Source organism: Lepisma saccharinum, chromosome 25 (genome assembly GCF_977018435.1).
Source record: "Lepisma saccharinum chromosome 25, izLepSacc3.1, whole genome shotgun sequence".
NCBI lineage: Eukaryota > Metazoa > Arthropoda > Insecta > Zygentoma > Lepismatidae > Lepisma > Lepisma saccharinum.
This window is the reverse complement of record NC_139253.1, coordinates 53,787,388-53,805,484: the sequence shown is the minus strand read 5'-3', so window position 1 is coordinate 53,805,484 and position 18,097 is coordinate 53,787,388. Positions and strand designations below refer to the sequence as shown.

The 18,097-nt window shown below is 37.3% G+C and overlaps 1 protein-coding gene across 3 annotated transcripts in view; it reads left to right on the top strand.

The window, feature by feature from the left end:
• ASPP (Ankyrin-repeat, SH3-domain, and Proline-rich-region containing Protein) overlaps positions 1 to 6,703 on the top strand; it is a 343,639-nt gene extending 336,936 nt beyond the window's left edge. For all 3 annotated transcript variants that reach the window (XM_083111931.1, XM_083111930.1, XM_083111928.1), the window contains 2 exons: positions 2,093 to 2,292; positions 4,443 to 6,703. In XM_083111931.1, the coding sequence (XP_082968057.1) occupies positions 2,093 to 2,292; positions 4,443 to 4,475 (233 nt within the window). In that variant the 3' untranslated portion in view covers positions 4,476 to 6,703. The remainder of the gene's footprint in view (positions 1 to 2,092; positions 2,293 to 4,442) is intronic.
• Positions 6,704 to 18,097: the final 11,394 nt, after the last annotated feature.

The following is an 18,097-nucleotide window of genomic DNA, read 5'->3' as shown; positions in this document are numbered from 1 at the left end:
ATCGAAGCGAAGATATACGAAAAGAAATGTTCTGGCAGGGTTGGAGTTCAAGATTCTCTGCTATTTACTCTTGTCAATTCGACGTCAGTGAGCCAGACGGGTTGGCGGCGATTGTGGAAGTTATGCGTCTCGTGGAGAACACCATGTGTAGGGCGATTGTCTAGAATCCGAGCCTGGCCACCTGCAAGGTTTCACGCGAACAGAGGTTCCTTTGTTTAAAGCAGGGAAGAAAGTTTTTTAAATTTTAAATGCCTGAAGTTCCAGGTGATTAGCTCCTTCTCGGCCGAAATTATCTCGATAGGCTCCATCTGGGCTGAAATTATCTTGACGTGAGCCAGAGTTTAGATGAATTTGTACGGGACAGATATGGGAGTTTATTGCTGGACACACTGTTTCCTTCACCTTGAAGTAGGGGTGGTGATATATGGGAGGCTTCATGGGAACGAACACTGGTTTCTCGAGGCAGCTGGGTCTCTTCTCAGAGAGCAGAAAATTAAGATCTTGGGGGAAAACGTAGAAAGACCGATGGGGATTTGTGATTGGCACATCGGTTATAGTATGGAAGTCATTTTTAGTAAGGAGATAAATGGAAGGAAACGGCATGTGAAACAGAATGGATAACATGTGATGCACAAACCTCAGGATATTTTTTCATGAGGGCTTGTGAATCATAAAAATTAAAGAAATTATAAAAGAAAAATAAAAGTTGAAGTTTCAATCAGATTCTGGAATGGGACCCCTCTGTTCGCATAAAACCACCACCTTTTAACCAACAGGTCCCATGTTCAATTCCTGGTAGACTGCAAAGAATGTCAGTTAATTTCATATTGAAATAGAAGTTCCATTGGCCATGAAGAAGAGATTGAAATCCAGGTCTTGTTTGAAAATTGAAGCAATCACATAAATGGTATTATAACCAAGAAACACGAAACGGAATTTTCACGATGCAGAAAAGACTTGTATATAACTAACGCCACTGCCATATTCTCGAACCTTTGCATCTCTGTTGGCCAAAACTGGTGGGTACAATGTTTGTGTGGGTGCTTCATTTAGCACTGTGATAAACAAATGCATGAAAACATATTCATTGTCCCAGATGCCATATCTTCAATTAAATTAAAGAAGGCAGTTGTCCTTTGAAATTCATTGAAAAAACAATCCAATTTGCAATATGAAACTTTATTTGTGAAATATTTGTGCAATTGAAATTTAGTAATCTAGGGCAGAGACTTGCTAGGTATATTATTTGTTACATGTTTCATTACCCTCACATAAAGTAGAAAGATGAAACCAGATCCTCAAGATTCTTTCCTTACATACACATAATTTTGATGTACAGGATTTATTTTTCCAACAGAGGTCATGAGCTCTACAAGTTGTTGACAAGGGGCAAAAGTTTTGTTGCATCCCTTCCATAAAAACATTACATTAATATTTTTTTTATTTTGCAAAGTAAACCTTTTTGCCTCTGGAATTGTTTTGTTTAAAGTGAACATAGGAAAATACGTACATTGCTGCTATCAATGAAAGATAATTGTTTTCATAGCAAAATTGCAGGGAGCATCAGCCTTGCTCTCTAATTATATTATTTTACCTTAAACATCCTAAGTTTTTATAAATTAGAAGCCATTATGAATTTGATATAGACTCGTTCTTTTTTTGTAAAAGCAACTTGATGTGTGGAATATCATTGAGACATTCTTGAATAAATCTGGTGTCTTCAGTGTTTGTACCCTGTTCCTATATGCTAATATATTTTCATATATTTTCTGCATTATTTTTTTTTTTTACTTTATAGCTTCTTTTCACTAAAGCAAAGATTGACTCTTGAAAGAGAAATGTTAATTGAAAATGAAATTAATGAATTTGAAGTTAGTTTTTAAGTTTTGCTTTATTGGAGAGGAATGGTGGAGGATCATATCAGTAGTCCAGAGAGAATATTAGTAGCTTTTAATTAGAAATACTGTAAACAAACTTTGTAGCTAGTATTTTAAGCAAGCAATCGAGAAAACTTTATTCATTATTCAATTTATATTTTTTATATATAATTTTACACAATTATTTTATTCTGATTTCTAACTTTTCTCATTAGGTGTACAGGAGAAGCTAGGCATTTTAAACAGTGGTGCAGTATATGCTGTTTACGACTATGAAGCTCAAAATCCTGATGAACTCAGCTTCAAGGATGGTGATAAGTTGGTGGTTTTAAGGAAAGGAGATGAATTTGAACGGGAGTGGTGGTGGTCACAGTGTAATGATCAGGAAGGATACATACCACGTAATCTTCTCGGGGTAAGTTTATTCTCTCACGTGCTTCCCTTTTTAAAAAATGGTGGGCAGATTAATCAGTACTGTAGTATCAGCTAATGTAGGCATACCAGTTTATCAGTAAAATTATCAATAATAATTATGAATATGATATTTCTACAAATTTGGTTAGTGTAAAATTCTGCATTGTTGTTATTTTTATAATGAACAAATAGGTGTAATTAATTGATGCTCCTTTGTTTTGTAAATCATTTGGTTATATACATGACAGTTGAACAACAACAAAAGAACCTATTGAATTGTGTGTCCTGTGCATGGTACTCGCACATGGTGGGAAAGGGTAGAGTGAAACAAGCTTCCTGTGAGCCGACCTGAATGGATGGAAGGGATGATGTCAAAGACACTTTTGTTTATGATTGTGTAGGAGGGTGAATAATCCATTTCAGTGCTTGATGGTGGGACTTGCAATTTTAAATTGTATCAGTAGGATATTGGTTATTATCAATAACTGTTTTATGTGGACTTTTGGAAACATTTCCATAATGATCCAACCCTAGCAAAAACTTTAGTTGTTAAACTTGATACTATTGATTGTGTTGCATATTCTGATATACTTTTGCACTCCCACAAAGCCAATAGTACTGATGATAACTGGGTGTTTGCAGAGGGGGAAAAAAAATATATCTGTAAGAAAACCCAAAAAAGTGAAAAAGGACATTACTTATGATGCCTAGAAAATTTGAAATAATTCATTTACTAACAATTGTTATAGTGGTAATATGGTCACTTTGAGCCTCAAACCCAGAACCCCTTGATTACGTAGAAGTTCAGATCTCACTTTAAACTGTACGTCCAGTCCCGATTAGTCTATCTGTGCATAAAGTGGACTTAAACAAAAACGCAAAGACCAGATGTATCCAATAGGATATGAAATCATGCTATTGTGTTCAGGTGATTTCATAAACATATCTGAACTTTTAACTATGATTTTACGCATGTTTCAACATCATAATGGTAACCACAAGCATTGATTAATTTTTCATTTTATTATTGGGATAAATATTTACCTTTGCATTGTGCAGTGACACGTTTGTTGTTTATCAAACTGAGGTAGCATTTGGAGGGAAACAGTGGTTGGGGGGAAGGGGAACGCCATTCACAACAAAACGTTTCAAATATGTGCAACAGAAAAAATGTTATTTTGTGTAGGACACCTCAGGTCCACGGAGGTTAAAATATTGTGCAAAAAAAAAAAAAGTCCTTGGCAGTATTCTTGCAATAAAGTGTATGTAATATGTATTTATTATTGAACATACGAGGGTGGACCATTAAGTATCGCACGACATTTTTTTCCCCGCGATGTTATTGTGGCTGGAACGTTGAAATTTTACAGACGTATAGTTTGAAGATCTTGTTAGAGACGTCATTTGTTCAATTAGGTATAACTCTTGGGGCAGAAGCATAAACTACTTAGCAAGGATGGTGTGCATGTTATTGTCATCAACATGTGAAGAGCAAAGAGCTGTAGTTCATTTTTTGTGGGCGAAAGGACAAGACCCTAGTGAAATTCACAGGGAAATATTGGGCATGTATGGGGAAGACTGTTTGGACCGTAGCAACATCTCCAGGTGGTGCACATTCTTTCAAGGAGGCCGTGTGAACCTTGTTGACTCTTCACCTTCCGGGCGACCAGTAACAGCTGCAACGGAACGGAATGTTACAGCCATTGAGCAGGCAATTCTCTACGACCGGCGGATCCATCTGGGAACCTTGTCAGAATGGTTCCAACATTTCTTACGGTATGGTATGCGATATTCCTAGGTGACCAACGCTTCAATTCCGATAAAGAAGTGCAATCGGTTGTGCACAGATGGCTGTATTCCAAAGTGACTGAGTTCTATGAACAGGGTATATTGAAACTAGTGCCACGATGGAAAAAATGTGTTGAAAGACTTGACTCCTATTTCGAAAAGTAGCTAAAAGATGTGGTTTCATTGTGTATAATTTATGTTGTCTTACCTATTAAACGATTTTTTAAAAAAATGTTGTGCGATACTTAATGATCCACCCTCGTATTTCATATTGGCACAAAACATAAATCATGCTTTAATTAAATTAACTTTTTTACATATAGGATTTTAACTGGAATTAATCATGAAATTTTTACTTAACAGCTGTATCCTCGAGTCCAGCCCAACAAGGAGTGACACAGGTGCTTCAGTGAGGAAGTGACTTTTTCAGAAAAGTTCAGTTTCTCTTTGGGTATTAGAAAATTCGGGACTTAATGTGAAGAACGTAGACTACACACAGTTCGCTAAGAACTACCCTGGAGGTATAAAGGTGCAGCTGTGATTCTTTCAGGAGCTGGCTAAAATGGGATCAAATTACAGGAGTGCCCAGGTGTGCTTGAGAAATTTGGAAAGCCTAAGGTCATGATGCCATCCAGAAATTCACATGATGTTGATCATTGTGAAAATTAGTGCCTTCGTGTCATATGCTCTCGTGGAACTGTGAGGGACATGTGTTCAGTGGCTAAATTTAATGCATCTTTCAATATTTTGAAAAATTGTTAAATGTATTGGCTTCTAACTACTGCAGATGATTGATGTTTTAACGTTCAATTCAAAACTGAATAGTTCTTCCTATGTGTATTCTTATTTGCAATGTGTGTAATATTTCAACTTTCAAGTATAATTCGTAGGAATATGCACCCTATATCTTCCTTCATGTTTTATGCCTTTTATCAGAATTCCTTCTTTGTAAGTACCAGTAAATGAAGTATTTTTTAGTATAGGCAAAACGTGAGTGTGAGAGAGTGTACAATGCAATTTCAAACCGGAAAGCTTGCTGCACTTTTTTTAAAAAATGACCTGTTGCTTTAAAGAGATTTTATTAAACAATCTACCATAGGTTGTTTTATTTATCCAAATATTTTGCAACAAATATTAAGAACATATTTTTTCTGACATGAATATAGCTGGTTATGAATTATTGAGCGCATTTGATACATGAATTTTTTTTTAATTTTTTTTTTAAATTTTTTTTTCAAATGATAGAGCAGCAGTAAGAGTATCTATTAACGTCAACCGAACATATGTGCACCATGATGGCAAGGTAGGGAATCACAATACCAAGATGGCTACTGTTCAACATTGTTTGGTTTCATGAAAACAACTCTGTCATAACTGTCCAAAGACATTTTTGCTTAGAGTGCAAGTGTAATCCTCCTAGATAGGACTCCGTAAAACATTGGTATAAGCAATTTAAGGAAACAGCTGGCCCCCGTGGCAGAGTGGTTAGCACACCACGCTACAATGCCAGGGGTCCCAGGTTCGAATCCTGGCCTGGGTATGTATGTTTGTGAGTGTCCATTCATCAATTTCATCTTATCACTCATCCCCATCTTCGCAAATTAGCCAAAAGTGGCACAAAAAGCGAACTAAAATAAAGCAAATCAATCAATCAATTTAAGGATACAGGAAGTGTCGAACATAGGAAAGGTGCTTGCAGAACATCAGTCTCCGAAAGCATTATGGATCAAGTGAGATACTTTTATGAGAAACCCAGGTAAATCAACTCACCATGTGTGTAAATCTGTTCAACATAGCCTATTTAGGACAGAAACCTAAATTTGGTATTTTACTTTGTTCTTTTTTATTCATCCTTGAAATGTGCTCAATAATTTATAACCACACTGTATTTTAATTGCTTTTTGTCAGACACTACAAATGACTTTCCTGTAGGACAAGATTGGCTAATTAATAATATTTGTGAAGAATATTTAAATGAAGCCAAGTTCTAAATGATTATCAGTGCATGTAAATTATGTAATACAGATGTGCTTATGAGGTATCAGTGTGAGACACATATATGTAACATCCAAGTGTGCAATGTTGTTTACTGGTACAAAAATATTTAAAAAAAAAAATGTTGGGTATTTTCCCCCTTTCTGACTTAAATACACTTTTTTCTTCAAGTAACAACTGTAAATGTGTGCCTATAAAATAGGTGGTGACATGATATTTTTCTTTTTATGTAAGAGTAAAAAAGACAAATATCTTAATAGGAAGAAGACAACATTAGGATAATTGTGTACAGACACTCCCTATTATCCTACAAAGGCTTTAATTATTATTGTTTTTCTTTTTGTTATTGCTGTTTACTTTTGCAAAAATGCTGTAGAAAGATGCATGTGAAAATTTGGCAAAGTGTAAGACATGAAAATCAGTGGTAGTAAATATTCCACTAGTTAATACTGCACAGTGCTTGTGTAACATATCTCCTTAGTTAAATTTCTAACCTACTTGTAAAATATTTATATATTGCAATATTTTTATATATAGATAATGTATATTCTTACACTGGAATCGTAGATTGTTGCAGAAGCTAGTGTTGTAATTATGTTTTTGCCTATCAACTCTGAAATAAAGAATGTTACAACAGTTATTTGTTTTAATGTTCAAAACCAGGAATCAGTACTAGCAGAGCTGTAGCTAGTTACTAAATTTCCAAAGCTTGTAGTGAAAAATATCAATACATCTGTGAACTTTTTGTGAATTTGTTTTAACAGATCTGATATTTTAAATTGTAATTGACTATTATTATTGTTGATCATGCACCAAGAATGGATTTTTAAGAAATAAACAGTGCAATTAATGCATGGTGGAGCATGGTCAACCTATTTTGATATCTGAGATAAGCCTGCTTGTCAATCATCTTTTGCAAGCAGCATGATTGGAATTATTCGTTGCTGTCTCTCCCAGGGAAATGAGTGACACACAAGTTTCTCTGAAATTGGGTTATAAATTAGTGATGTATATGTTTTTAGGAGGTATGTCAAGTTCAGTGATTTATACACTCCCCTCCAAATGTCCTCAGCACCTCCTAAATTTTTTCACAAAGGCCCAATTTATGGTCATTTTGGATCTAAATGTATCCTTACACTCGCCTCCCCCCAGATGGAAATTTCTGGGTAAACCTCTTGGGGAGTTCATTTTCACTACAGTCAAGTTGGTATGTTGTCTGCATACAAACAATATACATGGGACTGAATCACAAAACAATTCTTGCAAAACTTTATAAGCAACACTACATCTGTAAGCTGTAGGTGCACTGCTGGATTTAACATAGGCATGTTCATCTTCTGAAAGAGATTATTAAGCAGTTCTTGTCTTTGGTGTGAAGAGTTCCCAAAAATGTTAGTGTTGACCCAGCGTCGTGAGGACAATTGGGGAACTACTTGAAAAGAAGTAACAGGCTCCTGTCTTGAATGCCAGAAAACAGCTGCAATGAGGCTTAATGCACTGGCCATGCATAACCCAATGAAAATGTCACACTGGCAAGCCCTGGCCCTCAGAGGACAGATGTACTAATGGAGTTAAGTTGAGTTGAGTTTTTAGACAAAAAAAAGAAAATAGTTTTGCAATATGAAGTAGAATTCTTCAAGAACTGCCTACAGTAATATGAGTTTCAAACAATTCTCGAAGTCAGGTGGGATGGTATCGCACCGAGCAAGATTTTCTAAGATCATCCTTCTTCCACATTGCCACCATGTTAAACAAACATCTCCCCAACTAAAATTTTCCACCTCGAGCACAGTTTCCAAAATTTGCACAAATAGGCTAATTGGAACTGGATCCACAGACTCCGAAATGTGCTGCCAACAGGTGTCACATTGGATACTTCTTGATTACAAGGCAATACCATTAATACCATGTCATCAGAAGGGGCTTTGATGAAAATGCATGGAAAAATACTGTACATAAATTTACCCTGATAGACTCAAAGCAGAAAAATTCTGTCAAGCTTTTCCAATTTTTGTAATTGTTTCATTTGAGGAAATTATTTCTCAAGTCTATTTCTTAATATAAGTACTGTAGAACTGCCTCAACTTGATAGAAAAATTGCTATTGCAGTTGTAATCTTGGGGGTTCCAAATTTGATTTCAATAGAGATATATTGCACGGTCATTAGGATTCCACTTTAAACTGCCTTCCCGCTGGTGCAGTGGTAGTATTGTTGCCTTGCAATCAAGGGGTCCCAGGTTAGACACCCGGTGGAGGCACAAAGTGGTTCGGATCCCACTATAAACTGTAGGTCCAGTCCCGATTAGCCTTACTGTGCATAAAGTGGACTTAAAACACCAAATCAATCAATCCACTCTAAACTGAAGATCTGAGCTGAAAGTGCATCTAAAACAAAATTGCCCAAACTCTTCATCAAAAGCTGGAAAGATGTATTTCAAATGTTCTATTGTAAGCATATTCTGCTTCACTCATAGAAAAACCTCTGGATTTGCCTATGCTGAGATGGTTAATTTTTAGTTATTTTAAATCGATAGGTTAATTATAATTAAGAAGATGAATAATGAAATAGTTGATGGGACAATCACACACACATACTCAGAATACAAACATATGAACCTTAACTACCTCTTTTTGTTGTTTCTAACATGAAGTACTAGGCATATACAGTACATCAACATCTGCATGTGCTTCATTTGCACTTAGTTTTAACATAGATATTTGTAACTTGTGTACTTTCTAGGTATGTTGGTTTTCATAACAATCTGCAAATCAATAATTTCTGTATTTGAATTCCCAATAAGATTCATTATCTGCCTGCACTACTTCATGTCATTATTCATTAGTAGACCATTACTGAAGTAGCAATAAGTTTCTGCTCCTTATATTATATATTAATGGAGAATATTTATCCACTTTGAAGAATTCTTTTGAAAATATCTAAAGGTAAGGGTCCTTTTATTATTACTTTAGAATTTTCATAAGTAAATATTAACATTATTTTTGTTGAAAAACAAAAAGAAACGTTATTGAAAACAATGATGTTGCTGTCAGGCATTTTACTGTTTTGAGTTGTTCAGTAGTCCTGTGCATGGTGCGCAGTAGAGTTCTGCAGGGAGAGCATTTTGGAACAAGCAAAATGAGTGGTACACGCTCGAAGGCCAGTAGTACACATATAACAGCCATTTGTCTGTGGTAGTGGGCCCTCAAATATGAATCATGAGGTGTAAAGCTCCCATTTATACATTAACTCTGCAAAGGGGCAGTAGGCAAGGCCGAGAGACAAGTATGTATGTCACAGACACTTCTGGGTTATAACAAATCCATTGATTTTCAATCATGGGTATAACTTGGAGCCTAACTTGAGGGGAGGAGCAGAATCAAAAAGTTTTCTTACAATAAAAATAGCATCCAGGAATGTTTTGCTAAATACGTGTTACATTTACGAAATAATAAAATTACTCTCTACTTCACATGAGGTTAACAAAAGTGCTCTTGTAAATTTTAATAAAGCTGAAATTTGGGGAGGAGGGCAAGTGACCCCCTTGTCCCTGCCAAGTTATGCCTATGCTTTAAATGCTATTATTACAACTCAGAAGTGTCCATTGCTACGCTTTGCTTATAACATCACTGCTACTTTTGTTTTGCTGTTTTTTAGTAATCAAAGCATGGTTACTTTTAAGAGAAAAATGAGTTTAGCTGAAAGATACAAGCTGGTTTGGTAGTATGAAATCTGGCGTCCTTCAGCTTGATAAGCTTGATGAGCTTGCCATTCGAAGCTTGCTGCAAGCTTCACTTGATATAGCAAGCACACTGCAAGTTTTCTGTCTGGGTTATTTCAGTGTCGGTGAAATAATTCACAACAGATATGGTTGGATCATGATGCAGAAACCGGACAAAGTTCAAAGTTGTATATGTACAACATAATTATGATTTACATTTATACACTCCCATTATCATATTCTTTACTCTTCTTAAAAAAATCCACTTTGAATTGGTGTTTAAGTCCACTTTATGCACAGTAAGGCTAATTGGGACTGGACCTACAGTTTAAAGTGGGATCCGAACTACTATGTGCCTCCAAAGAAATCCACTTCGAATATATCATTAACCTTGCAATTCCTTTTCGGTGCCACAATGAACTAAGTTGCTATCTCACAATGTCGAAACTTTACTTAAAAACTGTGGACTGAACAGATAGGCACCCGAGCACTGACTGTTTACAGCAGGGTGGATAAAAATAATGATTTTTATTTAAAAAATATTTTTTGTTAATTTCTTTATTTTAATTGGATTTTTTTATTTAAATCTAATTTTTTTTATTGTTTTAAGAAACATGCTTAAAATTGCTTGCATGGTTTTTGGCACAATACACAGATATATGTTTTTTTATAGAAATACTTTTTCTAGGAAATGGCCCTGTAAAATATTTGAACTGTTTGATTAAAGCAAATAAAAAATATATGTAAACATACATTTTTCTGTTTCTGATACTGTAACTACTATGGAAATGTTTGTTGAGTTTGTTAATGAAACTAATAATAATTTCCCAGTGAAATTAAAACATTCTAAATGTACTCTATAATTGTAACTTAAAATATTAACTTAAATATTTTTATAGTCTTTGTACCTGATTTTGGAGATTTTTTAATGATAGTTCAAAAAATGTCAGCTGCCACGTTTATTTACAGTTTAATGATATTGACACTATGGTTTAACTAGTATTTCATATATAGTAGGGTAGCTTATCATGAAAATGTGGAAAAAGCACCAAATCTTTTCCAGGTACTACTCAGGTGCTTAGCTTTAAATTTTTGACAGGAACCAACTCCTCCATCGGCCATCTTGGATTTTATAGCGGCCATTTTGAAATATAGGTATATTATCAATATCTCGGCTTCTAAATCACTTAGGACCACAAACTTGGTGTCTAAGTATACATATTTGGGGTCAGGGAATACGACTACACAATTTTTAAATGTATCAGACTATATATTTATTCACAATATATGTACCAATTACAAACTATTCACCGATTAACAGTTTGGAAAATTAACAAATTTATACAATCGTATGAAAGAAGTTTAAATGCGGTATTCACTACACATATTACTAATGATATGCTACCATTTAGAAACTATTCACCAATTCAAATAATACATGAAAAATGACGTAAAATACGTAATTATACAATTAAAATACAATAAATCATATTATGAAATCGTATATGAAATATGTTGAATTATGTGAAGGATTGCTGTTACATGAATTGCTTATGTCGTGTTCAAACATTGACATTTGCACATTTCGGTACAATTCCAACGACCAGTTTTGCAAGCACACCTACCAGTGCAGCCTCTTTGACTCTTACAATTACATTTAACCAATTCAGTATATGCCTTTGAATCAATAGGTAATGTGTTCCGTACAGGAACCCATGATGCACTGTCTACTTTCCGAGTCCAGCCACAGCCTTCCGGATTAGGAGCATGCTGTTGACTGTGCTCACTGGTACGCCATACTCCTGCCAGATATACAGCCCGCTTGGAGTGTTGGAGTAGTGCGTCCTTCGTTGGTGGAAGTTTCTCCATTGACTTACTCTTCTGACAAAACGGCTCCTTATGGCTTCATTCACATTGTCTAAATCACAGTTCTTATCATACAATATCACGGTGAAGCGTTCTAGTAGTTTAAAATTTTCATTATCAATATCAAGTTCTGTGTAAGGGTAGAGTGCAATGTAGGTAAAGGCATGTGTCACTTGAGGATAACAATTCCATGCCTCCGATGCAGATTTCTTGCCTCGTCTAAAAAATTATGATGTGGTATCACATCCAGTGAAACTGTGTAATACAGAGGGCAAAGGATTTCTCTACACCCAGCTTCTTGTAGATAGCATTAATGTCAATATAAGTAAATGTTTTGCCTATACGAAAAGCAACACAAATCTACAAATCTGCACACAAGGTGATCAGGTGATGGAACTTGCCAATGAGGATAACCACTACGTACGTGTTAACAGTATGCACCATACAGTTACTACAGCCATTCAAAAGTGCATCCTGTAAGTGGATAATCAGTCTGATGTCCGCTTCCTCTGGTCACATGATGGCATGGACCTATCAGTTCCTCGGAGAATAACTATGGCATCACATGTGACGACAATTACCTTGCTATCGGCACATTCAACATTTGCCAATTTGTTTGAAAGGAATGCAAAAAGTTGCTGTTTGTTGGTGGGGTCCTTTAAGAAATCGGTCCACTTAATTGGGAGCTTGTTCCTTCCTTCACACTTTCTCCTAACACCCTTACCTCACTTTTCTATAGTGGCTTCTTTGAGGCTTGTTGGAATGTATTTGTCCCTCACTACATCAACTCGTTTGCATCTTTCTAATTGTTTATTGATGTGTGGAATGAATATGTGATCAGCATAATCATCAAATGTGACAATGTTGGTAGTTGGGGGGAGGAAATGCACAACAGCGGCTCCTTCAAGAAGTTTCACATCAACATAATCAAGAGGATCATTTGGGGAATCCTTGTTCAGAATGTTCATTAGATCTGACTTCTTTCCGAAGCGCAGACTTCCATCGTCAGATAGTGAAGGGGGAAAATTATGATTCTCATGGCTGAAGAATGTGGTCATGTCACTCTCCCTATGCTGTATCACTATGCACAGTTGAGAGAACAGAGAAACATCAGTGTTAAGTAATGGTATGTTTCTCTTATCTTTTGTCTTTATCTTTTGTGTAGGAGTTCTGAATAAAGGAAGTGATTTTTTTATATTGGATCATGAATGGAGCGAGTACAATCACTGATAACTGATTTGCAATACTTGTCATACTGATCCTGGCCTACACTCTGAACTGTCTGCACCGTATTTACTACACTTTCAACTAAAACATTTCGTGTGTCAAGAGTCAATAACTCGTCATTGTCATCCATAAAGGGATTTCCAAAGTCTTCTATGACTGTATATAGACTCAATGATTGTTCCTTAAATGTTTTCTGTGTGGCAAAACCCTCTTCATGATGATGATAACTTTTGTCTTGATTAGGGATGTAGTTATCTTGAAACTCCGTGAATAACCTAGCTGGTTCAGGTCCTGAGACCATCCATTTTCTGAAGGCTGAAAGATTTTCGGTCAGACCAACAGCACCTCCTGAACCCTTGACGACCTTATTATTTTGCTTATGTGCTTGGTCGATTGGTATACTTGAGAATCGGTTCTTGGTTTTGTGGATTATCCAGTGACCCTGCTGGAATGGAAAGTGGAAGATTCTCCAAATCTCGGATGTGTATTGGGATCCATCGTGCATAATTCTGATGGTCGAGAACGAAGAACCAAGGTGCCAGGGCCTTGAGGCTTTCCACATACACATTAAAATTCCCATCACCCTGCGATCTCATGAAATTGAGGCCCAGGAGCTCCATGTTAAGAATCGTATCCCAGTACTGGAATGTAGTACCCTTTTCTACCATTGTTTTTCTTCATGAAACCTTGGTTTCATCATCGTGTGGTCCTTCAGTGAGTAAGAAAGCATCATCCTGCAGTTTTTCCTAAGCCAATGCTGTCACTTGGTGAGAATGTCTTGTTCTAATCACATGCGAGGCCGAAAGGAAAGAGTTGGTTGTGCCTGATGAAGCAATACCAGTTTCAACCAATGCGCAAGTCCATCCTGATCCCTCCAAGTAGTCACCAAACGTTTTCCACATCGCCATCTCAATATGCAAGCCACCCATCATTACTATGAACGTTTCCTCTCCATGAGTATGAGGCCACTTCCACTGTGTGAACTTGGCTAGGGCATACAATGGTGCATCAACTGCCAAAACGGGTATCTGTCCAGAGTTTAGAACGCACGACATTCATCCCCTGGTTCATCATGGAGCCGTAGCTGCCTTCTCATAGAAAAGGTGAATAGTTTGTAATTGGTACATATATTAGTGTAAATATATAGTCTGATACATTTGAAAATTGTGTAGTTGTATTACCTGACCCCAAACATGTATACTTAGACACCAAGTTTGTGGTCCTAAGTGATTTAGAAGCCGAGATATTGATAATATACCTATATTTCAAAATGGCCACTATAAAATCCAAGATGGCCGACGGAGGAGTTGGTTCCTATCAAAAATTGAAAGCTAAGCACCTGAGTAGTACCTGGAAAAAATTTGGTGCTTTTGTCCGGTGTGACCACATTAACGCGAAATTTGACGTTAAGCTGCCCCACTAATATTTTTCTATACAAAATGTTTGCTATTTTTGCCCATAAAATTATTGAATTATAAATCAAGAAAAATCCTGTGTTTACATTTCTTTTCACGTGAGCTTCATACCATCAGTACATATATTTTATTTCCTTTATTTTTTTATCTTAGAACCTAATAATCACTATTAAATGATTACGAGAGTAATGTACTTTCACCAAAAGTATTTCTGATATTTACAAAATCCTTATGTACATTATTCTATAAATTATTTATTTAGAGTGATTTAAATAAGTGATTTTTTTAAAAAAATCACCTGTTTTAAATCTTGATTTAAATCAATGCACCATGGTTTACAGTAAGCAGCTTACTATGCTGCTAGCAGATAGCGGTGCCATCGTATCTTCTTGTAACTCAATAACTCTGTATTATCGAGAGGGAGCAGTTCAATGTACAGTTAGATTGTTTTTTAAGATGACCATTTTAAAATGATGCCCATGCATTTAAATATAAATAAAGTTCAGGAAAGTATAGTTTTAATCATTTCTTCTTCTCCACTTGACATTTGTGCATCCTATAGAAATTATTCAGTACACCGGGACAAATGATAACATTCCGTGCCTGTATCGGAAAATCCAGGATGTATAACAGGCCTAGGTATGATCAGGCTATCAAAATCCAATCTGCCACAACATGAAAGGCCATAACTTCATTAATTTAGGTATATCTACAAACTTCTCTCAGGTTCGATACCTGGTGGAGGCACATAGTGATTCGGATCCCTCTTTAAACTGCATGTCCAGTCCCAAATAGCCTTGCTGTGCATAAAGTGGGCTTAAAACACCAACTCAATCAATCAATCAAATCTACAAACTTCTAACTTCTCCATATAAAATGAGTAGAAAATGATTATAATTTTATAACATGCATTATACTCCTAAAAAGTAGAGAACTGGAAATAAGTACAATCTGGAACACCTAGAGTTAAAATACACTCATGTGCAAAACTAAAGAATAATGTGAAATTACATAGAAAACATGTTGAGAAACAGTGGTAAATGCATGTAGTATTTCCGAGTACAAGTCCTTGACTATGTGCCACACGTGATTCCCGAAGTTACCACTTGGTGGCACTGTATGTAACGAGCGCTGACTCAACACACCACTAGTTGTGTTCAATACATCACAGACAGCGTACACACAGCAGTGTTGTTGGCCAGATTGTAAGTGCACGTGTAGGAGAATGGTGCAGAGACACCATGATTTCATGCGTGGAAGAATCGTCAGACGACTGGAGAGGGGTCAGGTGCAGATGGAAGTGTCGCATGAACTGGATGTCCCCCCGAATTTTCATCTCGAGGGTCTGGCGATGATTTCAACAGGTGAAAACGTCTCTCGGGGGTTTGACTGAAGTCGTCCAAGGAGTACCACCATCCAAGAGGACCGTTTCTTACTCCTAACAGCCAGGTGCAATAGACATAGCACCACCTCGGATCTCTGTAGAGATCTTGCAGCTGCTACAGGGACCACCGTTTCAAGGTTTATAGTATACAGACGGTTAGCTGAGGGACACCTGTATGCCAGAAGACCAGCAAGGTGTGTTCCATTGAACCAAGTGCAAAGAAGAGCCCTGAATTGGTCCAGGGAACATCACACATGGACCCAGGAGCAATGGAGTCATGTCTTGTTCACAGATGAATCCAGGTTCTGTCTTACCAGTGATTCATGACATGTCTTCATCTGTAGAGAACCCGGAACACGGTTCCGTCCAGCTAACATGCTAACATTACTGAACTGGACCATTACAGGGGTGGTGGAATCATGGTGTGGGTAGGATCATCCTGGGGTCTCGCAGGTCCCAGCATGTCTTCCCACAGGGTACCATCACAGGTGCGGTGTATCGGGATGACATTCTGGGCCAGTATGTTCATCTGTTTCGGGGTGCAGTGGGCTCTGAATTCATTCTGATAGATGATAATGCTCGTTCCCATCGAGCTGGTATAGTGGATGTGTACCTTGAGACTCAAGACATCAGACGATTCGATTGGCCCAGTTGCTCATCAGACTTGAACTCAATAGAGCATGCATGGGACATGCTTGACAGGTGAATTGCGCATCCTCAAATGGTTTCAAGGTCCATTCCGAATCTCAGGGAGGCACTGGTCCAAGATTGGCAAGTCATACCCCAGCTACTTCCTTATAAGCTCATCGTCAGCATGCAATCGCATTGTGGTCCATGTCTTGCAGTGCGGGGAGATCACACACACTATTGATGACCCTGTGCCGCACCCTGTTTCCTGGACGAACACATGGGTACATTTCCTGATTTTCACACCCCTTTGCATTTTCGTCCCTGTTGCCCACTCTGTACCTTTTCTCACACTGTTTTCAGTCTGATACCATTTGTAATTCAACCTGCAATCCATATATGGGTGGTTCTCCATTTTCCCCCTGTGATAAATACCTTCAACCGAATTATCCCTAACTTATGCACATGAGTGTATGTGCTGAACAATGCACAAAAATTGCTTTTGGACACTTCTCCGAAATTGTCGATCTCACCCCCTTAAATCTACCATGCATTACATCAGCGCCAGCATATCCTTGAACAAACTTTTTTTTTTTCTAAATCCACACACAACCCAGAGAGAGTAGAAGTAATAGCTGAAGCTAACCTACATGCTGTTGTTACATCTCCAACAGAAAGAAATCGGAAATATAGTTTCCCATTCCGATGTAGACTTTGGGAAATGATTTATCGGCTCTTGGCATTATCGAACAGTTCGGAAATTTCAAATTGAAAAAAAAATAGAACTTTATGAACGCTTAATATCGGGAACTTATAATGAAATGGTAATATTCGTGCTACAAGTTCACATACAACTGCTTCAGGCAGAAATTGCATGTAACATTATAGAATTTGCAAAATGTCAGGAATTATCTAAGCATTTTCCATGAGAAATTCCGAAACTATCAGGAAATTGCAAACATTTGGTCAGCAATCCCATCTGGTGTGTGGAATTAATTTCTTTCCCATCCGTATCTCGTTCTATACGTCTCTCATTTAGAAGAACAAAATAAGCCTGAATTTTTTTTATGAACAATCTGATAGAACAGGTAATCTGGTAATTTTATTGAACCAAAAGGGAGGGGGGTTGGACCCGTTGAACCCCCGCCTTAAATGCGCCCATGCTTCCACTCAAATCCTGGTAACCACTTATCCACTTTACATAATACTTTGTTTTTAGAACAATCATGTTACACGTTTTGACGATACTGGGGTATTAAAGATGCTCTCTCAGAACGGGCTGATGCCTTTACGTCGCCCCGCAAGTTTTCTGCGCCTAGATCAATCGATCTCATATCTAATTATTTTCGAATCGTAATATTTATTGTATTGTCTAAGCCAGAGTTCATAAGCGACACTCTTTTTCACGCGCTTCCAGCAGGTAAGTTGGAAGGAGCTACTGTAGCCTGGCCGGTTTCAGGTAGAGACTGCCGCCGAAAAACGGAAGATTTCCCTATTTCCTCGCTTCCAACCTGCCAGGTACTGAGAAAGATTCAAAGACCGTGGCTTCAGATACTTTGTAGCAGCGTTTCTCGACAGCCAGGCCCTAGTGTCAATTATACCGGGCTACGATATGTTATCCTGAAGTTTGCGACTTGCAGCCCGAGCTCGCAACCACCTGAAAAGATGGCCTTTCGTTCGGGTCCACTGCGTGATAAGGGGAAATGCTCTCGTGACAATGTTGGTGAACGATGTAACCGGGGATGGGGGTTGATTCCCGTCTCCAAATTTGGAGGTTGGCGGACG